Genomic DNA, 26,486 nt, shown 5'->3' with positions numbered 1-26,486 from the left:
AGCTAGAGCACTGCCCACCAGCAGAAACGACCCGAGCCAGAACTGCAATCCACCTATGCGATTTTGAATTTCCTATTCCGCCACTGCCAGTTGTCATCAAGTCAATTCTGACTCATAGCGTGTGTCAGAGCAGAACTGTGCTCCATAGGGTTTTCAATGGCTGATTTTTCGGAAGTGGATCACCAGGCCTTTCTCTTGAGGCACCTCTGGTTGGACTCAAACCTCCAATCTTTCAATTAGCAGCCAAGCATGTTAATCACCTGCACCTCCCAGGGGTTCCAAAAGTTTCTATAAGCCGCATTTAAAAATAGTAAAAGCTAACAGGTGGAATTAACTTTAATCATATATTGTATTTACTCCAATATGTCTACAATATTATCATTTCCACTTGCGATCAATGTAAAAACTAGTAATGAGATTTTTACATTCCTTCTTTCACATCACCTCTTTGAAATCCAGCGTGTGCTTTATACTCACCTGAAAACAACCAAACCCACTGCTGTTGAGTTGATTCCGACTCATAGCAACTCTGTAGGACAGAGTAGAACTGCCCTGTAGGGTTCCCCAGGCTGTAATCTTTATGGAAGCAGATTGCCCCATCTTTATCTTGTGGGGTGGCTGGTGGATTCAAACTGCCGACCTTTCAGTTAGCAGCCAAGCATTTAACCAACGCACCACCAGGGCTCCTTTTTGTACTCACTGCACTTCTCGGTTTGGAACAGTCACATTTCAGATGCTCACTAGTCACATGTGGGCCAGTGGCTACTGTGCTGGACAGCTCAGATCTGGAGGACACTTTCCTTGTCAGATGTGGGAACCGGAGAGGTAATTGTTTCATTCTAAAATGCTTTTAGAAAAGAAAGATGCAAATTTAAAAAAAAAAATGCTTTTGCTCATTTATTGAGCCCAGGTAAGTGTAACTGGTGTGGCCCTGGGGTGTGGGCCTCAAATCTCACTGTCCCCAGCAGCCAACTGACTCCCTGTGTGACCTTGGGCAAGTCACTGAACCTCTCTGAACCTCGGCTTCCTTCTCTGGGAATAATAACACCAATAAACACACTGTTTCCAAAGTCTAGTCACAGTTGACAGGGGATGAAGGTGGGTCATGGTGCACCCCAGCCCTGCCTCCTGATGAAACTTAACAGGGTTCTTCTCAAGTGACTTTGCCCCTTGGTGAGGCTGGACCACCTCTGCCAGGCAGGCTGGACAAAGGCCCAGGCTCCCGGAGCGGAGGGGGCCCTTCTAGATGGTAAGGCCTCAGTGTCCTCGGGCAGCTGGAAGGCAGATGAGGCTCCAGGACCCTGAGCTGCCCCTGAGGATGTCCCATTCTGCAACCTAACCAGAAACTGGGACCCGGAGCCAAGGACCTGGTTCACGGGGGCCTGTGCTAAGAAGGCCCTGGTTCCTGTTCCGGCTGGTTCAGCTGAAGTCAGACTACAGGCTCCTTTTTCTCAGGAGGGGATCAGGTTGAGAGAAGAGCATCCTCGCTGGGAAGACAGGCAGCCAGCACGTCCCCCGGGGCATCTGCAGCCTCCGCCCCTGTGTGGAAGCCCACCGGAGTCCCAAGGACACTTAAACACATCAGAGCTGAGTGTCCCAGAGGCCCAGACCCTGAGCTCCTCCTCCGTCTAGTGGGCAGGACATGGAGACCCCGGTGGGGCATTTATCCAGACTCCTAGGAACAAAGTTCCCACAGAGACATGAAATGGCTTATCCAAGGTCACATCACCCTCACCTAAGACCCAGGCACCAGGAATGTAGGGGAGGATTCAACATGCATCTTCTGACTCTTGAAGTGACCTGAATGCCCCCCAAGTTCCGTTCTGCCCCTTCGTCTCTGGAAGCAGGCCTGGCTTAGGCCCTGGTGGGCAAGCAAACCCCATTAATGGGATTTCTAAATGCAATTCTCCTCCTCCTCATCCTTCTTCCTCCTCCCCCAAGTGCACACGGAGCTCTTCCCCTGGGCTGGCAAACGTCAATTCACGTCATACTTGTAAGAGCCTCCCAGTGAGAATGTACCCATTTTACAGATGATGAAACATGTGCCCAACAGAGTCAGGAATGAACCCAAGTCGGCCCCGCTCTGAAGCTCAGACACTTAGCCAGGCTCTGCCGGCTCAGCAAAGCCCCTTTTCTGTTTCTTCCTCCCCTTTCTAAGTCGGGTTTTGGTCTCATTACATCCGCCTCCCACCACGGAGATCTGAAGTTCCCAAAGATGTGTGGCACACATACTTGAGCTCTCATCTGCCCAGACATCACAGGACAGACGGGACCCTGGTTCACTTTATCCCAAGTATCATAGTTCCCATTCAAAGAGACACAGAGGAGGTTTAGGAAAAGGGTATTCATACATGTCCCTGGGGCTCCACATGGCCAGCCACTTCTCATCCTGTGGGTTATGCCAGCTCCTCGGGTCCTGCTCGACCACCGTCCCAGGCCAAGTGGGTCACCCCTGACTCACTCTTGCCTTACTGCTTCCTTCATGGCTGACAACTTAGAATTTTTATTCATTTCTGCCTGTTTCCATCATTAGACAGGAAGCTCCCTGAGGGCAGGGACCTCATCTGTCTGTCTCCCTGTGTAGCTCAGTGCCTAGCCCAGGGCCTGACCCATGGCAAAAACCATAGAGATATCTGTGAGTGAATAAATGGGTGAACAAAGGAATGAATGAAGAGGCAGCAGAGTCAAAGTGGAAAGAGAAGTGTGTTTGGAGTTGAAATCCTTCCTCTATCATTTACTGGTTGTGCAACCTTAGGCAAGTTACTTAATCTCTCTGAGCCCCGACAGCCTCATCTCTAAAATGGCAATAACAAATACTTGCCCTGCTGGTCCTGCAGTGTGCTTATGGAAAGCACACAAGATGAGTTAGGTGTACGAGCCCTCCTAACCCTCTGCAGCTTGAGCCGGCCTCCCCTACCTCCTCCCTCGTGCTCGCCTTGTGCTCTCTCTGCTTCCCAGACAAGCTTACTTGCCACCCTGGGCAGGCCTGGTCTGGCCCCCTGACAGTGTCCCCAGCTACACTGTCATCTCCTTGGGGACCACGAACAGATATTATCCATTATTGTATCCTTCATGCCCAGCATAGAGCCCGGATCATTCTAGGTGCCCAGTAAATGCTTGTAGGCAAATAAGTGCACTTGGGAGGAGACTTGGTGGCACAGTGGTTAAGAGCTCAGCTGCTAACCGAAAGGTCAGCAGTTCGAACCCAGTGGCTGCTCCTTGGAAATTCTATGAGCAGTTCTACTCTGTCCCATAGGGTCGCTATGAGTCGGAATCCACTCCACAGCAACAGAGTTTAGGTGTATTTGGAAGCCAATACGATGCTCTAGAAATGTAATTGATTGCTTTCATCTTGCGACCGAGACAGCAACTGTGGACATAAAGATTCAACTCAGTCTTTGGGATCCTAGAAACAAAAGCCAGATCAGCATCCCAAAGAAAATGGGATATTCCCTCTTGAAGCCATTTTGCAATTGCTTCTCTCCCAGCACGGTGTAAGGGACGACGTTTGAAACATGCACGAGGATCACTTGCCAACACTGGCCCGCTGAGGGCTCCTCAAGGCAGATCTGGTTTTGCATTCCATGGAGAAGTAGGGTGTGTGCATCCATGAAGCCGGGAGCCCCCGGCTACCCTGGCTGGACAAGTCAGAGCGGGCTCAGGAAGCTGGGTCTTTACACTCTTTAAACTTCTGCATTTTATTTATGGTTACATTTCTAAGAAGGCAAAGCAGAAAAAGATGATGCAGGCACTTGCTTAGGCTAGTGTGTGCACAGCTGCAAACAATGCAAATCAAGCCACCCTCAATACTGTGCACTTGTAATGTGCCAGTTGCCTTCCTGGCACTTGGATGTGAATCACCTGGGCCCTGTCCTCCCCAGGCTCACAGTTAATGGGGATCAAGGCCCAGAGGCACATGATGACCCACAGGAAAACAGCAATGTGCTCGATCCAGTTTCAGAGGAGAGATGCAGAAAGGGTTGATTCACTTGGTTGAGGAGGTGGGCTTTGCAGAACGAATAGGAGTTTACCAAGCAGACTAGAGGAAGCAAGCCTCTTTGAGCCTCCTTCAAAGAGTGGACTGGAGAACTGGATGAGAGGCCTTGTGCAATGAGCCTGCTATGCAGCTCAGCCAGCAGCAAGCACCTGGTGAATCGCTGCAAGGTGGGAAAGCAGAAGTTGCTGCAGCAGGGAGTTGCATTTTTCTCAACATACGGTGCCTCTCTGCACAGACCTGGAGGGACGGATTGGCCAGTAGGTGAGGGGAAAACAGAATGCTCATGGGTGGGAGCCTGAGTCCAGAGACCCTATGGGAATGGAGCCAGGGTTGGTTATAAACTGTCAGCCCTTCCCCTCTCCCAAGAGGACAGGTGCCTGGTTCTCCAGCAATTGAAATCTTGGCACAAAACCACACAACGCCAAGTTTACCACATGAGGATTTACCCCTTGAGAGATTTCCTTCATCAAAATGTATAGAGCTCCCACTGTGCGCCAGTCACTGTACTGTGAAACCTGCGCATGTCACAGGGTTGGTGTGAGACTAGAGGAGGGAGCAGATGTAAGGGTGCTGGCACATGGGATTTGGACAGTAAAAAAAACCAAAAAAACCCGTTGCCGTCGATTCCAACCCATAGTGACCCTATAGGACAGAATAGAACTGCCCCATAGGGTTTCCAAGGAGCAGCTGGTGGATTCAAACTGTCGAACTTTTGGTTGGCAGCTGAGCTGTTTAACCACTGCACCACCAGGGCCCCTAGACTCCCCATATTTGCTAACTCCCTTCCCTATTAAGACGCCTGCTGCCGTCTGCATTCAGGTCAACTCACGGCCCTTCCTGGGCTGGCCTGGGCTCCTGATGAGCTCCGACAAGCAGCCCATCTGCAGGCTCACCCAGGGCCTGGGGCCGATGGCACCTCAGCCCTGCTCATCACTCTCACTGAGCCTGACCCGGGACTCCAGGATTGGGGTGATGGTGACACTGGGGTGGGCTGCACTGCCTCCTCCACACCTGCCTGCCAACAGCCGGAAGGCCCTGGGCGCTACCGGGCCTCTTCTAGGTCATGACCTTTGTCTACCTCCCACCCCAGCCAGGCCCTCTCACCTCGGATGACTCAGCCGGTGGTGTGCTCTGCTGGGAGTTCCCCTGCTCTGGGCCTCCAGGGGAAGTGGGGCCTCCAGCTTTGATCGGAAAGATCACGTAGGCCTGGCTCCCCATTCAGCTCAGAGACTCACAACTCAGTAACTCTGAGCAGTCACCCTTCTGGCCCCCAAAACCAAGTTAGTGCACCCCCATTTCCATGCTCCCAGACAATCCCTCCTGCCTTCACCCCAGCTCCTCCCCTACAGCTCTGTGGTTGTGTGTGTCCTCGTCCCCCACCCCTCTGGCCTGTGAGCATCGAGGACCAACAGAAGAAGCGTCCTACGGATCTTTTTAGCCCCAGCCCCCAGCACGGGGCCTGGCACCCAGCAGGAGCTGGGATGTCTTTGCCAAATCAAACTCAGTCTTTATTTCCTCATCTGCAAAATGGGAACAATACCTCCCCTGCCTCCATCAGACAATGCGGAGGATGGAAATGAGGCAAAGCCTGGACTGGCTTGGTGAACGCTCGCCCTGTACAGACAGGGTGTGGTTGCCAGAATCATCTCACCGGCCCCGTCAGCCCCACTGTCGCTGCGGCCGCTGTTGTTATTACGCTGTCAGAAATAGGTCCTGGTTTTGAGTAGTATGGTGGTTTCTCACCAGTGCTTATTACCTCGCTGGGGCAGTGGAGGTTCGGTGATAGGATTCTCGCCTTCCATGGGGGAGACCTGAGTTCAATTCCCGGCCAATGCACTTCATGCGCAGCCACCACCCATCTGTCAGTGGAGGCTTGCGTGTTGCTATGATGCTGAACAGATGTCAGCAGAACTTCTGGACTAAGACGGACTAGGAAGAAATGCCTGATGGTCTACTTCTGAAAATCAGCCAGTGAAAACCCTATGGATCACAATGGTCCGATCCACACCCAATCATGGGGCTGGACCAGGACCGGGCAGTGTTTTGGTCCGTTGTGTGTGGAGCTGCTATGCGTCCAGGTCCATTTGTTGTCAACTAACAACAAAATGATCTTACTGAAAACATTCTAACCACAATAAGTGATTGAGTTCCAAGTATGGACAGTGATGAGGGCAGCCATGACCCAGGGATCACAGGGAAAAAGACACCAAGGGCCTTGTTAAGGCTGCAGGGCTGGTGAGCTTGGAGGGTGGCTGGCTCCGGGCCTGCACTCCACTCCTCTCTGCCCAGCTCTCCCCCTTACTCAGGCAGAGAATGCTCAGAGAACACTGAGCTCAGCACTTCAGGGCCTAGAGCATCGCCCCCCCGCCCCCAGGACAGCCCCGTTAGGTCTGTTTTACACGCTGAGTTTCCCAGAAGAATTCATTTCTGCAAAGGCTCCGCAGCTACAAAAGCAGCAAGGACCCCCCTGGTCGGGTCTTACCCCATTTACAAATGAAGAAACTGAGGCTGAAGTCGCAGGCCCGTGAGTGCGGAGGCTGCAGACCTGGACAGAGGATCGAAGGAAGCGGGAAGGCAGGAAGGTCTGTGCCTTTGGAGGACGGAGCGCAGTCAGGGCTCTGGCAGAGACCCCGAGTCCGCATCTCGCTCACGCACCAGCTGTCTATGGCTCCGGGCAGTTCCTCACCCTCTCAGTGCCTCGTCTGCAAGAGGGCAGTGACCTGAGCACCACTTCCTAGGGTGGCTGTGAGGATTAAAGCATTAACACACACCAAGGGCTGATGGTGGCATCTTGCCCCACCTTGGACGACGAGCGTGATGGTGGAGATGGCCAGGCCTGGAGCCAGCCCTGAGACGGGCCGAAGCAAGGACTCTGAGTGTCCTCCCTTCTCCCTCTGCCTCTCCACCGCCCTGTGGCCCTCTGAGGGGGGTCCGTAAATCTGTGGGTTCCAGCCTGTCCTGGGAGAGTATGGGTCCTTCCAAGGTCACCATCCCAGCACCCCATGCCCAAGGGTGCCTGTTGCCAGCAGTGATGCCCTTCCATCGCACAGGGTCCCCCAGAGGCATGCCCAAGACTGGCTGGGCCTGCTGGGGTGTAGATGGTGGGGGCGTGGCACTGCTGGGAGAAGGCTGGCATGGGCCACATGCCAGTTCTCACTCCTGGTTCTCACTGTGGCTGTCGCACCTCCTTCAACCCGTCCATCCTCACAACAGCCCGATGGGGTGAACGCGGCGCACGGAGGGCCAGAGAGGTGCAATGACATATGAAAGGTCATTAGGCGTGCAGCACCCCCTCTCTGCCCAACACTCCGCTATGCACTGTCTACCGCTCACTCATGCAGGCCCCACCCAGGCCGAGCAGACAGTGCTGTTCTCACGACCATCCTACAGGTGGGGAAACTAAGGCACCGAGTTTCCACCTGCCCAAGGTCATGTGGCTAGGAAGTGCCAGAACCTGGATTTGAACCTGTGTCCATGCACAGCCCTGGCCCTGGATGCCTTCCTCCTGACCTTCTTGCTGCGACCCATATACTGTTTGCTTCAGACTCTTGGGGTGGAGGCGGGGCACGATTCTCTCATGAGGAGTTGGCAAGGTGGGATGGGGGGCACCGATGTGGCTTGGTTTCTCTGCTTTGCCCCTGTCCCCGGCCCTCCATGAGTCTCTTGTCCAGCCCCGAGGCCCGTTCACCCTGGGCCCTGCAGCCCACGACTTCTCATATCCTTCCGGGGTGAAGAATGTCACCTTGCTCCGTATCTGCCTCCACGCGTGGTTGGCTGGGGAAGGGGACTGAGAGGTGGGGGTGAGGTTAACCTCATTGTTGTCTTATATGGTCATTTAACTCTCCCAGGGCTTCCTCCAAGGGCCAAAAATAATCCGGAGACACAGCAGCTGTGACCAGAACGCAGGGAGGACGCAGCCATCTGCTCTGGTGCAGAGCCCGCATCTGTCTGTCTGCCCCCTCTCCCCCTGGCGCTCCCTGGGCCTGCCTCCAGCCATGACCCGCTTCTCCTATGCAGAGTACTTCTCTCTCTTTCACTGCTGTTCTGTGCCCTTCAGGTCCGCTGCACCGCCTGAGAGCCCACCGGCCTCGGCCCACTTGGGCTTGTTCCAGGGGGTCATGCAGAGGTACAACAGCAGATTGTTGAAGACCTCCCAACCGGTGTAAGTGACCCCCACCCTGGGACTGTCCAAGTTCACTCCCCCAGTTGGACTTGCAGGGGTGTAGGAAGTGGCCCGCGGCATCCAGGAAGGCAGGGACACTGAGGGGAACCTCCCAGGCCAGCCCCTCCCAGGCGCGTCCCTCTCCGGCCCAGCTGCTTCTGCTGAGCTGGCACGGTGGCCATAGACCCCATCCTCAATGAGTGCCAGCCAGGCTGGCGTGGGATTCTCCCTCCAATTCCCTGGGTAGGGCCTGGGTGCTGGAATAACCCCCACGAAGCGCTGTGTCGGGGACTAGCAAGAGGGAAGCCCAGTGGAGTTCAGAGCTGAAACTGAGGAGTTGTTACATCTCTGGTCTACCCCCTTGCCTCCCTGTCCCCTAGGTTTTGTTTTGCTTTGTGGCCCTTCTGTGCTAAGTCCCAGGTGCCAGGCCCAGAAGGCATCAGAGCTACGGGAGGATTCTGTTGGGCTGGCCCTGGGATCCTGGGCTAGTTGGGGTCTTGGAAAATAGCCCTGTCCTCTTCCCTTCTCCACTCCCCCATTCCACCCCAGAAGCAGCTAAGAGCAGAAGAGGGGTTCCACCACTGCAACCCCTATTGCTTTGCTCAGTTATGTAGCAGACGGGGAGGAGGGACTTAGCCAGTGTTCCGTTCTCCTTCCGAGCTCCTTTCACCCCTTCCGCCCCCAGAGCCTTGGTGCTGCTGGTGGAGTTGACAGTTTGGGAAGGGAGGGAGTCTCGGGTCTGTGTCCACGCTGCTGCCACCTCCTGTGTGATGTCCAGTGAGTCACTGCCCCTCTCTGAGCCCCCCTTCTCTGTGAGGCAGAGCTGGAGTAGACCAAGTGGCCTCCCGGGTCCTGGTCTCAGATCGCCTGGTGTCCCCCAGCAGCCTCCCCCACGTGGGCGGGGAGTTTGGCTGAGATCACAGAGAAGCCGTTAGTGTGTTTGGCTGAGAGTCCTGGTACCTGGCCCTGTAGCTCGAGACCCAAGCCAGGTGGGGGGTCCTGAAAGTGTTCCCATGACACGGTGCCCCTCCCCCAGCCCCCAAGACCACAAGAACAGCCTGCCCTCCGCCTTCACTGCAGCTGGCTCCCATAGGAGACCTGGGGAGTTGGGACACATACCCCACCGGGGTTCTGCCTGATGCCAAAGGGGCCGCTCGGGCCGCTCCTCATGGGCCCCGTCGATGTGGCAGTGATGGTGTTGACGGGACGTCAGGGTGTATCTGGTCCAGTTCCCCATCGGCTTTGCCGCATCTGTAAACTCAACCGGCACCTTATTTGCTCTGTTGCTATTAATACCTGAAGAGGCTGAGAGCTGAGAGGAAGTGCCGCTCACGCTGGAGGAAGTTGCTGGGAGGGGGTAGCGGCTGGCACTGGAGACCCTCAGAGCTCAGCCGGCCCCCTGAAATGGGAGCCCCCAGCCTCACCTTCTCCGTCTGGGAAATGGAACCATTTATGGGGACCCTCCCCGGGAGTGGGCCTGAGAGTCTTAGCAGTTGTGGTCCTCACTGACTCTCCAAGGATGGGGATGGGGGTGGGGGGGGCTCAGTGAATGAATGAATGAATGAACGAAGTGGCTTTAATGAGCCAAGCAAAGAATGTGTCATTCACACTAGCCTTGAAATCTCTTTGATATTCAGAAGTTTTAAATCGCAAAGGGTCCACATTCAGTTTTAAACTGTGAAGGGTTCAAATGTATTAATCCTCAAGTATCGAAGTCTTCCAGCAGCTAAATGTTCTGGGGGCAAGGATGGAGGGAGGGAGGGAGGGGGAGAGCTGGGAAGCACCCCCTAAATGTGGAATGTGAACAGGGGCCTCACCTGAGGGTCTGGGCTTCGTCTTGGAGCTGCTGAGAGCCTGGGCCCACGAAGGTCGATGCCTGTACCTGTGACGGCACCACGCTCCAGGGAGACATTTGATGGCTGAAAAAGCTTCCACTTAGGGACATTTGTACCGGCCCTTGGAGAGTGGCAGTCTGTGTCTAATCCTCTTTGTCAGAAGTGGCCTCGGGATAACAGTAGCTGCGGTCACTGAAGGTGGCTCCCCAAACTCTTTCCTGCCACCAAGGAACGCCATCCACAAGGGTGCCTCAGTTCCACCTGCAGAAGTAGAGGTACTTGCTGTGCTTCCGCCTGCTTCTAGCAGAGCTTTACTGAGCGCCCACGCTGTGCCCTATGTGGGCTCAGCTCAGGGACACAGATGTGGAAAAGCCCCGAGTCTAGAAACACACGCAGGGAACCGGAATGGACAAGACTTGATCCGGAGTCCCCACACTTAGCTTCATAAACCAACTCACAGCGACCCTGTGAGACAGATTAGAACTGCCCCAAAGGGTTTCCAAGGCTGCAAATCGTTCCGGGAGCAGACTGCCACATCTTTCTCCTGCGGAGCAGCTGGTGGGTTCGAACCGCCACTAACTGCTCGATTAGCAGTTGAGCACTTAACCACTGCACCATGGGGCTCCTTCCCTCTTGAACAAGATAAGTGTAAATAAATATAATTCCCAAAGAAAGATGCACAGGTCTAGCGGGGGAAGAGGCAGTCTTTCGGAAACAGAAGAGATGAAGGAGTGAAATAATCGTTGGAGTTCCCATCGCATGCCAGGGTCCAAATTCATTCATTCATACATTTATTTTTCATATGACAAATATTTTTGAGCACCTCTATGGACCAGCCACTGAGCCAGAGCCTGGGAGTAAAATGGTGAGGGATAAAGAAAGACACTGTGCTGCCCTCAGGGAGCTCATAGTTTAGTGGGGGGATAAACGTGAGTTGTCAAGGCCGATGGTCATTTGAGGCTCCTGGTTGGGGGACTGACCTGGTCGGGGAGTTTGCTGTCCTCCGGCTAAGGAAGCCGAAATGGGCTGAGGGCTGGAGGGGCCAAGTCAGGGCTGGTTCTGGTGGACAGTCTTCACAGTGCACACCTGTGTGGGTCAGGAACGGTCATTCTCCCCCTTTCCCCTTGAGGACACTGGGCTACAGGCGGCCGAGCACAGGCCTAGAACCCAGCACTGCATGACCCCATAGCTGGCGATACTCCCTGCCACCCCTAGCTCCTGTTTTCCCTCTGGGAGAGAGTGACTCCCCCCCACTGCTCTCACAGGGACCCCATGCTGCAGGCCATCAAGGAGGGCGATGAGGAGGCTCTGAAGGCCAGAATCAAGGCAGGGGAGAGCCTGGCCGAGCCCAACAAGGAGGGCTGGTTGCTGCTGCACGAAGCCGCCTACTACGGCCAGCTGGGCTGCCTGAAGGTCCTGCTTCGAGGTGAGGGCGCGTAGCTGGGGCCCCCAAGGTGGGCCTGGGACGTAGGGGGAGGGGAGAGGACCCCTTCCCGCTGGAGCTCCGTGAGGAGGGCCAGGCAAGGCTGTCGCGCCTGTTCGGCAGCTAAGGTCACTGCGATGGCAGAGATGAAGTGGCTTGCCCCCACCCACTCCAGCACCCTCCCAACCACCGCTCCAGGCCCGCCAGGACAGGGGCGCCCAGTTCCTAGAAAAGGAATGAGGAAGGCCGGCTTTTGGAGAGCCACCTCAGCTTGTTTCAGGATGAAGCTTCCAGGGCTGATTTGGTGTGGAAAACATGCAGCTGTGCCTGTGCCCAGCCAAGGCCGCCCCCACCTCTGGGGGACTGTGTGGGAGCCCCGCCTCCTCCTGAGCCAGATCCGGATGAACAATGCCTGCAGGCAGGGCCCCTAGCTTCCTGGGTGAATGAAAAAGACATATCTCTGCACTCAAGGAGTCCCTGGGTAGAACAAAGGGTTAAGCGCTCGATTACTAACCATAAAGGTTCGAGGGTCAAGTTCACCCAGAGGTGCCTCGGAGGAAAGACTTGGCAATCTACTTCTGAAAAATTAGCCTTTGAAAACACTATGGAGCACAGTTCTACTCTGACACACGTGGGGTGGTCATGAGTCAGGATCGACTCAATGGTAACTGTTTTTTTCTTTTTTCTCTCTGCCCTCAAGCAGCACAGACCCCAAACAGCCCACCAGGCTCCAGGGCAGAAACAATTGCGTGAGACTTCGAGTTTCCCGCAGTGGCTAGTGGGCTAGCAAAGGAAAGCAAGGGTCATTCAGAGAGGGAGGCGGGCCAACCAGGGAAGGCTTCCTAGAGGAGGTGGTGTCCGAGTGGACTTCTATGATTGGACAGCAGAAACAGCCTGTAAAAGTGACAGGGTCCAGGACAAAGAGGATGAGGGCAGGCTGGGGTTGGTTAACGCCAGAGGATGCTGTACATTTCTGTCTTTGTAACTGGGAGCAAATTGGGAATGCCTCGTGTTTGGGGGGACGCATGTCTCCCTAATTCATGAATTCCCTGTCTGTCCTCCTCCCAGCATATCCGGCAACCGTGGACCAGCGCACCCTGCAGGAGGAAACGGCCCTCTACCTGGCAACGTGCAGGGGACACTTGGACTGCCTCCTGTGGCTGTTGCAGGCTGGGGCAGAGCCTGACATCTCCAACAAGGCCCGAGAGACACCGCTCTATAAAGGTGAGTCCCTCGGGTGGGCTTCCCTGAGGAAGAGGCCAGAGTCTAGGCAGGCATCCCATAAGCACGTAAGGCGAGAGGCTCGTTTGGATGCATAATTCATGTCCTTGAATCATTCATTCATGCATGTATTCAGCCACCATTTCCTGAGTGCCTCCCATATGTCAGGCACGCTGAGGGTGCCGAGGGTCCAAAGATGAAAAGATGTGGACCCTGCCCGTGCAGCACTCTGAGTCCAGCAGGGCACAGACACACGGACAATGTGACAGTCAGCTAATGGTAATGAGCTTGGCCTGGGTGGGTGGGGGGAGGTATGAAGGAAGGGCACCCAAGGAAGTGGTGCCTGAGCTGAGCCTGAACAGGAGGAGTTTACCAGCTGGACAAGCATGAGGAACAGCACAGGCAAAGGCAAGGAGGTATGAAGAGAGTTTGTACCTCAGGGATGTTTGTTTAAGAAAAATAAGTGGACGTCATCCAAGGACATTCATTGAATGCCCGAGCAGAGCCTAGAGTCAAGATCTGAATAATCTTAATAAAGAAAACCAGTTGCTGTTGAGTTGATTCCGACTCATGGCAATCCCACGTGTGTCAGAGTAGAGCTGTGTTCCATAGGGTTTTCAATGGCTGATTTTTTTCAGAAGTAGATCACCAGGCCTTTCTTCCAAGTTACCTCTGGGCTAATAGTTGGCATTTATTGTGTGTTTACTGTGTGCCAGGCACTGTTATTTCATTTAACACTCATTTCCACCTACATAAGAGGTAGATACTGCTACTATTCCCATTTCACAGATGAGGAACTGAGGCATGGAGATGGGAAATAAGTTGCCTAGGACCACACTGCCAGCAAAGGGTAGACCTGGGATTTAAACTCAGGCAGCTGATGCCAGCACCACACACTGAACATTACAAAGCATCTAGTCCATGGTGGCACAGTAGTTAAGAGCTCGGCTGCTAACCAAAAGGTCAAGCAGTTCGAATCCACCAGCAGCTCCTTAGAAACCCTATGGGGCAGTTCTATTCTGTCCTGTTGGGTTGCTATGAGCCGGAATCAACTCGACGGCAACAGATTTGGTTGGTTTGTTTTTTTTTTGGTTAGTCCGTGCCTACACACGTAAGCAATCAGCTTGGGGTCCTGTAAAATGATGCCTTTACGCTTTGAAAAACTATGGAAACCTCTAATTTCCCACGTGGGTGGTCGGTAGCTGGTGCTTGGAACATTCAGTGGGAAGCAGGAATAATGGCAGGTATCCGGGTCAATTGCAGACCCACAGTGGAAGGGCCTCCCCAGAACCCATGCCTGCCTGGGCACCAGATCCATCACCTGGGGCCTCGGGTGTCCCAAAGAGAGCTCCATGGAGCTGGGCAAGTCACAGATGAAAGCCTGGGCCTTGGTCCTGCGTGTACTCCTGCTATGTGCCAAGCACCAGGCTACTGCTTGCATGTACCATCTCACTCAGAACTTCCACAGCATCCTCTAAGGAAGGTTTTATTATCTCCATGCCATAGGGGAGGAAGCCCAGGCTCACAAAGGGCGAGAGCTCTGCCTGTGGTCCAGTTTGAGACACTCCACAGGCAGCCTCCCCAGACTGACTCAGAGAAGCTTCCAGATGACTGACACCACCTGAAGCCTCCCTGGTGATAACTCTGGGCCAGAGCCAAGGGTGCATTTGAGGTCTACAGAGAGATAAGGCTTGACAGGGAGGTTTGAGCACGTTGAGAAAGACTTGGTGAGTGGTGCTCAGCAAGATAAATTTTACCCCAAATTATGAGTAGTCTTTGAGGAGGGGTTTTGAGCAGGAATATGGCATAGTCTGCTCCTCATCTAGAAGATTCTTTTGACCTTGGTAATGTGGAGGATTGAAGCAGGTAACACTGGAAGGGGAGACAAGTTTGGGAGATTCTGGAACATTCCAGGGGACAGAAGGCAGCTCCCTGGCAAGGCAGTGAGAAATAACACAAATGTTGTTAGAGGAAATGCCACAAATGATTTAAAAGTGATCCTGACAAGACCTCAGTGGTACCTGTACCTCACTTGAGACTCAAGGGTTTGGATATTGGAAGCACTGTGAAGGTAGACAAGTTGTCCATCTTGTTCTGTGATTAAGAGCACAGACTCTGGAACCAACTACCTGGGTTTGAATCCCAGCTCTGCCACTTACTATCTGTGTGACCTTGGGCAAGTCACTTACCCTCTCTGTGCCTCACTTTCCCCATCCGTAAAAAGGGGATAATAACACTACAGGTAGTCCCAGACTTACGACATATTTAAGTTACGATGAACCGTGCTTACCACCATCTTCTTTTTTTGACATCTTATCATTAGTAATATATCCTACATATAATGTTGCAGCATTATCATTCTCAGCTGGTCACTCACAGATGTTCAAAGAGTGGATTTATAAAGATATGGATAATAAAAGGCAATAATAATGAAAACTAAAAGAAAGAGAAGTATTTGATGTCAGAATGTAATTTCGTCGTAAGTCTGGGACTTATAGTAAGGTACATACATTAAGGGTGGTTGGGAGAATTAAATTAGTTAACCCATGTAAAGTGCTTAGATCAGAATACCTGGCACATAACTAGCCTTATATACATGTCAGCAGGTATTACTGCTAGTATTAGCATTAGTATTACAATTAGTTATATAGCCTAGGGCCAATGCAGGACCTGGAACATAGTAAAGACTCAGTGGATATTTGTTGAGTGAATGGCTGATGAATGGGTGAATGAACTGATGAATGCAGTCTTGGGTGGCCCTGTCCTGCCAGCCACCCTGCTGACGGTCTTGCTCTTCCCTGGGTACAGCCTGCGAGCGCAAGAATGTGGACGCAGTGAGGATTCTGGTGCAGTACAATGCGGACACCAACCATCGCTGCAACCGAGGTTGGACAGCTCTGCACGAGTCCGTCTCGCGCAATGACCTGGAGGTCATGGAGATCCTGGTGAGCAGAGGCGCCAAGGTGGAATCCAAGAATGCCTACGGCATCACCCCGCTGTTCGTGGCCGCCCAGAGTGGGCAGCTGGAGGCCCTAAGGTTCCTGGCCAAGCATGGTGAGTGACTGAGGGTCCCTGGGTCATGGAGTCCCTGGGTCATGGAGTCCCCAGGGCACATCTGGGAAGGACCTCAGAGATTAGCTCTAAGATAGCAGCTTCCTTGAGTGCTGGGTAGGGAAGAATTCTGAAGTTATGTCTAGGCTCAGTGGGAAATAGTGCTGAGATCCATTAGTGATGTCTGCAATTAGGACAAACATGGGGAGCGGGGGCACATGTGCCACATATTTACCACTTTAAGGACTAAGGTGAGCCTGACCCAAGCCATAGTATTTTCAGTCACCTCATATGCATGCAAAAGCTGGACAATGAATAAGGAAGATCGAAGAAGAATTGAAGCCTTTGAGTTATGGTGTTGGTGAAGACTGTTGAATATAACATGGACTTGAAAGAACAAATCCGTCTTGGAATAAGTATAGCCAGAATGCTCCTTAGAAGTGAGGATGGCAAGACTTTGTCTCACATACTTTTGACATGTTATCAGGAGGGACCAGTCCCTGGAGAAGGACATCATGCTTGGTAAAGTAGAGGGTCAACGAAAAAGAGGATGACCCTCAATGAGATGGATCGACACAGTGGCTGCAACAATAGGCTCAAGCATAACAACGATTATGGGCATGGCACAGGACAGGGCAATGTTTCGTTCTGTTGTACACAGGATGGCCATGAGTTGGAACTGACTCGATAGCATCTAACAACAACAATAACAATCCAGCCCAACACCCTCATTTTGCAAATGAGGAATCTGTGGCCTAGAAAGGGAAGTGACTTCTCTAAGGTCATGTAACAAATTAGTGGCAGGACTAGCCAGACTCTGGGTCTCTTGACACCCCAACCACTTCTCTTTCCAGTAGGTCACATTCAGAGCCAGAAGGAACTCAGACAACATTTAGGATCTCCTCGTTTTGTAGGTGATGAAACCAAGGACCAGAATGGGAAAGTGATTTGTCTTAAGTCACACAGCAAATTAGTGGCAGAGCTGGGATTTAAACCCAGGTCTTTGGACTCTGCCTGTGAAATATCTTTACACACATAAATGGGGGAGATAAAATAATATTGCTTGCATTATGATGTCCCGGTAGCAGAAGACAATGGTAGATGTCCTTGTGGTCAATGAGCATTATATTCTGATCTTCCGAAGACCCCTTTGATTTCTTTTCTCTCTTAATGGGAAGTAATCCTCCCTCTCTAGCAACAGAGAGGCCAAAAGTAACTCAGACCTTGGGGATGAACTGGAATAATTTATTGGAGACCTACTGTGTGCCAGATACTCTGCTAAGCACAAACACAGATTGGATCAACGGAGTTTTCCCCATAGGCTTACGAGGTGGATACTGTTCTCGTCCCATTTTGTAGATGAGGAGACTGAGGCTCAGAGAGGTTAATGACTGGCTAGAAGTCCACGCAGTCGCAGAGCTTGGATTCTAACCTGCGTCCATCTGGCTCCAAACTGCATGCTCTCTCCACTGCACCACCCTACCTCGGGCCGTGAGAGTTACCAGCCCGGGGCTGTGCCCAGACAAGCTGACTTCCCAGCACGTGCCTGAGCAGTTGGGAAAACAGACCCAAGGCACTGCCTTCAGCCAGGGACAAACGCAGACTGAGCAGCTGGGGAACAAAGGGGCACAGGCAGGGTCCTGGGAGCCCAGACGAGGAGGCTGGATGCTCAGCAGGCAGCGGGGCGGGGGGGAGCTAGCTAACTCTTAACATCTACCCTGGTCCTGGTCTCCCGGTGGCACTCTGAGTCAGGGTCTGTTCCCTCTGTGGGCCGAGTCCATTTTAAAATCCAAATATTTTTCTTGTGTAGAGCAGGCAGCTTTGCTGGCGGGGTCCAGGCCTTCCAGGGAGCCTGACCTTGAGAGTACCGTGGAGCGTTAAAGAGCTGTGCGTGGCTCTCCCTCTGTATGGAGGGCAGAACTGGCCTCCCATGCTCAGTCCCTCTACCCTGGAGATTTACTGGCATTTTCTGAGCACCTGGGTGACACAAAGGTTAAGTGTTCGACTACTAGCTGAAAGGTTGGCAGTTCAAACCCACCCAGGGGCGCCTCGGAAGATCAGGCCTGGTGATCTGCTTTTGAATGGTCACGGTTTTGGAAATCCTATGGGGCTGTTCTACTCTGTACATGTGGGCTGCTGGCAACTAACAACAACAACAGCTGAGTACCTGCTGTGTATTGGGCACTCTGCAAGGTTTACTTACGCGACCTTAACCAGCAACTCCAAGAGGTAAGTACTATTTTTCCCAGTCAACAGATGGGGAAACTGAGGCTCCAAAAGGCTGCTAGAGCTACACAGCTTGTGAGCAGTGAAACGGAAGCTCTAAGTGGTCCACGTCCTGATCTCTTCCCACTAGACCAGGAGCCAGTCCCACCATCACTGAACATTTTAAAAATCACCAGGAAGTCTGAGATAAGCAGAACGCTCAAGGAGAGAGGAACTGTGGTTAACAGAGGCTTTGGATTTCAGCCCTTACCAGCTTTGAACTGCCGCAGTTCTATTTCCTTCTGGAGTAAGGAGGGCCTGGTGGGCAGGCTGCACCTGTCTTTGCAGAGAAACCTGTGTGCATGTCAGCTCTCTCCTTCACCACCAGGGGATGGAGGAGGTACAGAAGATTGGGCTAAAGGCAGACTAACATCAGGCTTCATCCCTCCTCCTTGCAACATGGTTTGAATATTTTCTTGAAAGGAGACAGAAAGCAATTCCCCTCTTATCTTTGAACAGCAAGGCAGAGAAGAACAAATCCCAATTGTCTTGGTCATCTAGTGCTGCGGTAACAGAAATACCACAAGTGGCTGGCTTCAACAAACAGAAGTTTATTCTTTCATAGCCCAGTAGGACAGAAGTCCAAATTCAGGGCGCCAGCTCCAGGGGAAGATTTTCTTCTCTCTGTCGACTCTGGAGGAAGATCCTTGTCATCAACCTTCCTGTGGTCTAGGAGCTTCTCTGTGCAGGAACCTCAGGTCCAAAGGACACACTCTGCTCCTGGTGCTGCTTTCTTGGTGGTATGAGGTCTCCCTGTCTCTGTGCTCACTTCTCTCTTTTATATCTCAAAAGAGATTGGCTTAAGACACTATCTAATCTTGCAGAGCTCATCAATATAACTGCCACTAATCCATCTCATTACATCATAGTTATAGGATTTACAACACATAGGGAAATCACATCAGATGACAAAATGGTAGACAATTATGCAATACTGGGAATCATGACCTAGCCAAGTTGACAGATATTTTTGGGGGACACTATTCAATTCATGACACCAATGAATAAAGTCCTGGGGGTTTTCCTCTACTGGGGGCCCTAGTTTCCTAGTCCTGTCATAACAAAATACCACAAGTGGGTGTTTTTGAAGAATACAAATTGATTGTCTCACAGTTCTAGAGGCTAGATGTCCAAACCAGGGTATCAGCCATGTTGATTCCTTCTGAGGGCTCCGAGAGAGGAACTGTCCCATGCCACTCTCCTAGCTTCTGCTGGTTGATGAAACCCTTGGCATTCCCTGGCCTGTAGCTGCACTTTCACACGGCGTCTTCCCCCATGTGTCTGTCTGTGTCTATTCTCTTGGATGGGACTAGGACCCACCTTTCATCCGTGGACTTTCTATTAACTGGTAACATCTTCAAAGAACCTGTTTCCAAAAAGGTCACGTTCACCAGGGGTTAGGACTTCCACATATCTTTTTTGAGGATACAATTCAACTCACAACAAGGGTTCTGTGTTCCCCTGGGGCTGGGAAAGGCCCCGTCTTACACACAGTGAGGGTTAACAGCATGGCCTCAGCCATCGGGCCATCTGGTTCAAGTTCTAGCTCTTCGTTTATGATCTAGGTGGTCTAGGGAGGCGTTGCTTAGGTTATCTGTCTTAGTGGCATCATCTGTGTGACATGGAGGTAAGAGAAGCACTTTATCCTACCTGGCCTCACTGGCTAACTTTCACAAACATGTGGAAAGCATGTGCCTGGTGCATCCTGAATGCCCAATATATGCCAGCATCATCCTGATGCCTGTAAGAGGCCCCTGGGTCTCGATGTTGTGGGAGGGAGCTGGGGGGTTCTCAGAGTGCATGCCTCCCCTCCAAGGTCATTGTAGTGTGCCATTGAGTCAATTCCAACTCATAGTGACTCTATAGGACAGAGTAAGATATGCCTTTCTAGGGAGCAGATTGCCAGTGACCCTACAGGACAGAGTAAGATATGCCTTTCTAGGGAGCAGATTGCCAGGTCTTTTCTCCCGTGGAGCCAATGGGCAGGTTCGAACCATTGATCTTTAGGTTAACAGCCAAGGGCTTAACCGTTGTGGCACCAGGACTCCTTCCAAGGGGCATAATGCAGATGAAATGATCTGATGCATCATGGTGGTTAGCACGCGGCGCCCAGCCCGGGGTGGGCGTTAGGTCCAGGATAGTGACTGCCGTGATCAGTCATTGTTCGCTTCCCCTTCACCAGGTGCCGACATCAACACACAGGCCAACGACAACGCGTCCGCCCTCTACGAGGCCTGCAAGAACAACCACGAGGAGGTGGTGGAGTTTCTGCTGTCACAGGGTGCTGATGCCAACAAGACCAACAAGGATGGCCTGCTGCCCCTGCACATGGCCGCCAAGAAGGGCAGCTACAGGTCAGCCCAGCCCGGCCCCCAATGCCCCACTCCAAATGACCTGCCCACAGGATTCCCCTTGGGAGGCCCAGGGGTACCATTTGGGTGGAAAAGAGGAGAATTTCTCCGCAGTTAGCAAATGTGAAGTGAATGCCTACAAAACAGCCACAATTATGATAGTTAGCAAACAGTATAATAAGTAAGCAAACACTTACCAGACTTGATGTTGTAAACGTATTTGCTCCTTTCAACAACTCTGTGAGGCTGGTGCTGTTACTATTTCCATTTTTCAGGTGAGGACACAGAGAGGTTGAGTGACTTGACCAAGGTCACACAGCTTGTAGTTGGCAGGAGCTCAGTTGCTCCAAATGTACCATCTATAGGAATCTCCCTCAGGGGATCAGATATGAGTCTGGACTACAGGCAGCCCCTAACCCTACAAATGAGATCTGTCCCTAAATGTGTCTTTAAATCAAATTTGCCTTTAGTGCAAGAAATGGCTTGAAGCCTTTTCAATGATTTAAAAGCTGCACATGGAGCAAGTGTAGGTGACTGTGATAAAGAATTCATTGCGAGTAGGGGTTGGTTCAATCCAGGACTTTGAACCAATTCTTTCTGTTTTGAACCCCTGCTGAGAATTTGTATTTCTAACAAATTCCCTGCTGAGAATTTGAATTTCTGACAAGTTCCTGGGAAGTTATACATCAGAATCACCTGGGGATCTTGTTAAAATGTAGATTCTGATTCAGTATATCTGGGGTGGAAATATAAATTAACAGCAGGGAACCTGTTAGAAATGCAAATTCTCAGCAGGGGTTTGAAACGGAAAGAACTGGTTCGAAGTCCTGGTTCAAACTTTCAAAGGGAGGGCAAATTTAGGTAACAGTAAAGGGCAAGTCCGAGCTGTCCAAGGATGTTCAAAACCCAGGGACTGCCTGTAATGCATATTTCTGTTAGTCACCCTCCGTTCCCCCACCCGACTTTCCTCTGTTCCTCCAGGCTGAGGGGGCAGGCTGCTTTGGGAAGGTCACCCAACAAAGGGTTAAAGCCCCGTGCCCAGCAGCTTCTGCCACGTGGCAGGGCCCATGGCTGGGCAAGCCCTGCGCTCTTCATTCACTCCTGGGCATTTGGCATTAGTGGCCTTCTCTACCTCCCAGAGGGGGCTTGGGGATTGGTGTTCCGCACCAAGGGCCAGGCAGCTGGTCTCAGGGTTTGCCACATGATGCCTTCTATTCAACACACTTAGCTGGAGGGGGTGACACTGGGGTGTCACTGAGAAAGGAGCCTCTAAGATTCACACGTCTCTTGTGTTGCTGTGGGCTGTTGAGTCGACTGGTGCAATGGTTATGTGCTCCGCTGCTAACTGAAAGGTCGGCGGTTTGATCCCACCAGCCAGTCCACAGGAGAAAAGACCTGGCGATCTGCTCGTGTAAAGATTACAGCCTAGGAAAGAAACCCTGTGGGGCAGTTCTACTCCGTCCTATGGGGTCGCTATGAGTCACCCGTCTTAGTCACCGACAAATCGCACTTCCGCCTGTTTTTCATGCCCGGTGTAGCAAACGCACCTTATGAAATTACAGGTCAACGTCAAAATATATTTATTAAGAAACTACTTTACCCAAGAGCTGATGCTTCAAGATTCCTTTAAAGTGAATTTAAAATAGCCCCCCAGACTAGAGGCTCTCACCTTGGCTGCAGGCTGGACCCCCTGGGAGTAGCCCTCCCTGAGATTCTGACATAACTGGTCTGGGGTGTGGCCAGGGCTTGGGGTGTTTGAAGGCCTCCAGGGGATTCTGCTGTGCAGCCTGGGTAGACAGTCACTCCTTCAGAGCTTACTTGGCGGCCAACATAAAACAAGTTGCTGTTCGTTGCTGTCGAGTCAGCTCCGACACATGGCAACCTTAAATATAACAAAACGTTGCCCAGGCCTGTACCATCTTTGTGATTGTTGGTACATTTGAGTCCACTGTGGCTATGGTGTCAATCCACCTCATTGAGGGCTTCCTTCGTTTTCTCTAACCTTCTACTCTGCCAAACATGATGTCCTTGTGATTGATCTTTCTTGATGACGTGCCCAAAGTAAGTGAGCTGACGTCTTGCCATCCTCGCTTCTAAGGAGCATGCTGGCCGTATTTCTTCTAAGAATGATAAAACATAAAACATAGACTTGCATTTGGGGTCTCATTTCTGACCCCCTTGTTTTTAAACATTCTTTCTCTTCTACTTCTAATTTAGATTACCTTTGCTATATTTTCTCTATCTTTGCAAACCGTTTAAAATTCTTTCTGGAATAAGGCAGGATAGAAATTACTTAATACATTATATTGAAATGCAGTTTATAAAGCACATGGACTAACAGGTGAGTATCCCCATTTATTCAAAGGAAAACCGAGGCTCAGAGCGCAAGGACTCACGGAAAATAAGGAGGGATTCCCAGGCCTAAGCCTCTCCCCACTCCTGTCTAAGGGTCCTTCTGCTGCAGGAAGCTGCTTACTGCGTGTGCATCAAAGGTTCTCAAAGTGTAGTCCTGGATCACCTGTGTCCGACTCCTGCCCCCCCCCCCCCCCCCCCCCCCCGCCCCAAACCTGCTGAACAGGTTTAAAGTGCCTACACGTTTAACTCATTTCATCCTGGAAAGGACCCTAACAGCTGAGTACCTGCTAAATCAGGCCCTGGGTGGTGGGGCCCAGAATCTGCATTTGACTGCTCTCCCTGGGTGATTATCAGTTGCAGAGTGTTTGAGAACTGGCAGTTTGCATCCTCAGTAAGCTCCAGTCTCTCTCTGAGGGCCCTGTGGTCCCAAGACATTCAGCCCGGCAGGTGTGGAGCTGTTGGGTACTTGCCCTTCCAGCGCCCACCCTCATGGAGGAACTGCTGCCCTGCACCAGCTCCCAGGCTGAGCAGAGGAAACGGGCCCCTGGAAGAGCTGCAGACTTTCCTCAGCGGGCAGCCCTCGTGGGCAGGGACTCTGTTGCACCCTGGGAACAGTTTCAGGCAGAATCTCCACTGGTGGGTCTTTCCTGGGTCCAGCACAAGTATCACACGGGCTCAGAGAAGAGAGAACGCCACCCCCCAACACACACAGACATGCACACACACACACACACACACACACACACACACGTGCACACAAGCACACACACATAGGCAGGGTGGACATGGCACAGTCCAGCAGCGTTGGCAGTGGAGCCATCTGTGGGCGGCTGGTTCCCAGGTGAAACCAAAGTCCACTGTCAAATCTACATTCAACTCTGACAAAGGTCACCCTGCCAGGACCCAGAGACACAGAAGCTCCGTGCCCCGTGGTGGTCAAGACACTGAGGGCCACCAGCGACTGAGTGCCTGCTATAAGTCGGTCAGTTTAATGTGTAAGATCTCACCTTCAAAAGCAGCCTCAGTGAAAGATATTTTTAGATTGCAATTGCATCTCACCTTGCTGGGTTGTTACGAGGATTACATGAGATAAAATACTCAGCTCTTAGGGTCCTTTCCAGGATGAAATGAGTTAAACAAGTAGGCACTTTAAACAGTGCCTGGCACATAGTAAATGCTGAGCAATGATATTATTGTAGCTATTATTTAGGAAGGTAAAGTGCTTACAACTTATAGGGGCTCAATAAAGGGTGGCTATTATTATTGAGTGTCCCTGGTTAACATGCTTGGCACCTTAGAAGAAGGACCTGGCAATCTATTTTTGAAAAATCAGCCACTGAAAGCCCTATGGAGACAGTTCTACTCTGATACACAGGGGGTCGCCATGAGTTGGAATTGACTCATGACTTGACTGGTTTATGATGATGATGATCATTATTAGCATTAGCATTATGACTATTATGGGTAATTACCCGTTATAGATGAAGCAGGTGTGGTTCAGAGAGGTTAAGCCTGAGATGGCCCAGCACCGAGGGGCAGAGCTGGCTGTGTCACCCAGGTCCAGCTGACTCTCAGCCCCCATACCGGATTCCCACGATGCCGAGGACAGCCTCTTTGGCTCACATCTCTCTGCTCTACTCCCTGCAGGGCTGGACTTTAGGCAGGACATCAGATGTGGGGACTGGGAACGTGGTGGGGAGCTGGGGCCTGGGGCAAGGGGAGTGGGGTCTAGTTAATACTGGTGGGTCCTGGAACAAGGCAGGGGTCTAGTTACAGGGCAGGGGTCCCAGGTCTGAGCCAGCCCCGCAGCCCCTGGTGCCTCTGCACGGGAGGGGAGCAGACAGGGAGCCAGGTCTCCCAGACACCTAGGGTTCTACTGGGCAGTGGCCATCTTGGTTCCTCTCCATAAGGTACAGCTGGAGCCACAATGCTCTGTGATCCCAGGACCTCCATAGCAGAGCTGTGGGGAGACCCCTGCCTGTGTCGACCATTCCCCTTGGTTAGGAGTGGGGCATCATGGGGAGGCCTGATCCCAGGAGCCTGGAGACTGGCATTCTGCCCTGGCTTTGCCTGTCTGATCTCACTCCCTTCCCCACCATATGCCCAGGCCTCTTCACCCTCTGTAAAATGGGAGGGCTGGCCACACTGCTCTCCTGCCCCATCCAGTGTCACACATTCATCTCCAAGAGTTTGAAGCCCCTTCTGAATGGCATGGTCCCACAGAAGCAAGGGACGATAAGATGGTTGCGCTGTGTTAACAAGATGATGCTCGGGGGCCCCAGGCAGCTGCCGATCAGTTCCCACATTCCTGCCCCTTTCCCTTAGTTGGCAAGGGAAAGGCTAGAGACCAGCTGTGACCCGCCAGAGATGCCAGCCCCATCTGGCCAGCTGTGACCCGCTGGAGATACCAGCCCCATCTGGCCTGTAGCCCTCAGCAGATCTGCCCACTGTTCTTTCCCGTGCTCGGGCACGTTACGGCTGTTACAGAGCATTTGTTGGTGGTGGCTGAGGTCCAGGGCCAGGGCCCAGCCCTGCCTGTGACCAGCACCTCTGCAGAGTGAGGTCAGGCCCCCTGCGCCGGCACAAATAGAAATTAGGAGGCAATTAGCCCCCCTGGGTGTACGAATTTCCTTTTGAGGTTCTGGAGGCCGATTTTAGCCAAACACAGCGTCACTAACAATAATAATACTTTTCACTGAGATCCTAGTGGGAAGTCGCTGGCATCGGATTTCCAGGAAGTTGGTGTGCCAGGAAGTGTGGGAACAGGCCTGGTGGCACCTGCTTCCCTCGCCGCAGCCACGTCCTTGGAGCTCCAGGCAGGGCTTCAAGGTGATCTGTCAGCAGGGATTGGATAGATTAGGGTGGCAGGGGCTTTTCCTTGTAGGCAGCAGGGGGCCTGGGGGGAGAGAGCAAAATCAAGGGGCCAAGAGCCCAGAAGCTGCGTTGTGGTCTTCGATTAGTCACTCCAGGTCTCTGAGCCACACGTGCCAAAATGAAGGCCACAGACCTGCTCTGGCTCCCCGTGGGGCGTGGCAGGCACCTTACCGGGCTGTGAAGATTGCTAAGTCTCTGACAGATCAGCTGTCACTCTGACTGCTACATGAGAAGTCAGACTGCCTAGCTGTGGTTCACTTACTGGCTGTGCATCCTTGGGCAAGTCACATACCCCTTCTGGGCTTCCATTTGCTCATCTGTAAAACGAAGATCACACTAGTGCCACATCACTGGGCTATTGGGAGGATTTAATAAACTAATATACATAAAGTGCGGAGTGGGTGGCCAAGTCAGTAGGGGAGCCCAGCCAGGGCTGCAGGGGGCTCCAGGCTGGGCAGTGGCTGTCCAGTGCTGTCCAGGCCAAAGGCAGGGCAGAGAGGCTGGGCGAGGCTAGAATAAGCCTCCAGGGGAGGAGGTGTTTAGATCCACAGGAGAGGGGAGCAGGCGAGGTCATGGTCACGGAGGGCTGCCTAGGGCTCAGGGCAGGAACAACTGGGGCCAGACACGTTTTGTCCCCTCCTGTGCCCTAAAACCTGGCAGCTCCACCGGGGCCCACAGGGTGTAGGACAGCTCAGCCCTGGAGTCAGAGGAGGATTCATATCTTGGCTGACCTCTCCTGACTTGGGCAAGTTCCTTAAGCTCGCTGACCTGTGATGTTTCTCATCTGCAAAATGGAAATGATGAGATGCGCTCTGTGGGTTCTTGTAAAGATTAAAGTCTTTAGATGGCTCCGGGCACACAGCGAGCTCTGCTTTGGCTGGCTGTTCCTGTCCCTTCTCCTCCTTGCCTGTCCCGCCCTCCCAGGCAGGGTCTGGCTCCAAACTTCACTAGA

General features: G+C 52.4%; 1 protein-coding gene across 1 annotated transcript in view; it reads left to right on the top strand.

Annotated features, from left to right (window-relative positions):
• ASB2 (ankyrin repeat and SOCS box containing 2) overlaps positions 1-26,486 on the top strand; it is a 33,232-nt gene that overhangs the window by 849 nt on the left and 5,897 nt on the right. Inside the window, exons 2-6 of the mRNA XM_004376693.2 lie at positions 8,055-8,159; positions 11,260-11,420; positions 12,486-12,641; positions 15,447-15,692; positions 20,137-20,308. Of these exons, the coding sequence (XP_004376750.1) occupies positions 8,055-8,159; positions 11,260-11,420; positions 12,486-12,641; positions 15,447-15,692; positions 20,137-20,308 (840 nt within the window). The remainder of the gene's footprint in view (positions 1-8,054; positions 8,160-11,259; positions 11,421-12,485; positions 12,642-15,446; positions 15,693-20,136; positions 20,309-26,486) is intronic.

This window comes from Trichechus manatus, unplaced genomic scaffold (genome assembly GCF_000243295.1).
Source record: "Trichechus manatus latirostris isolate Lorelei unplaced genomic scaffold, TriManLat1.0 scaffold00045, whole genome shotgun sequence".
Taxonomy (NCBI): Eukaryota; Metazoa; Chordata; class Mammalia; order Sirenia; family Trichechidae; genus Trichechus; species Trichechus manatus.
This window is presented reverse-complemented; position numbering and strand designations above follow the sequence as displayed.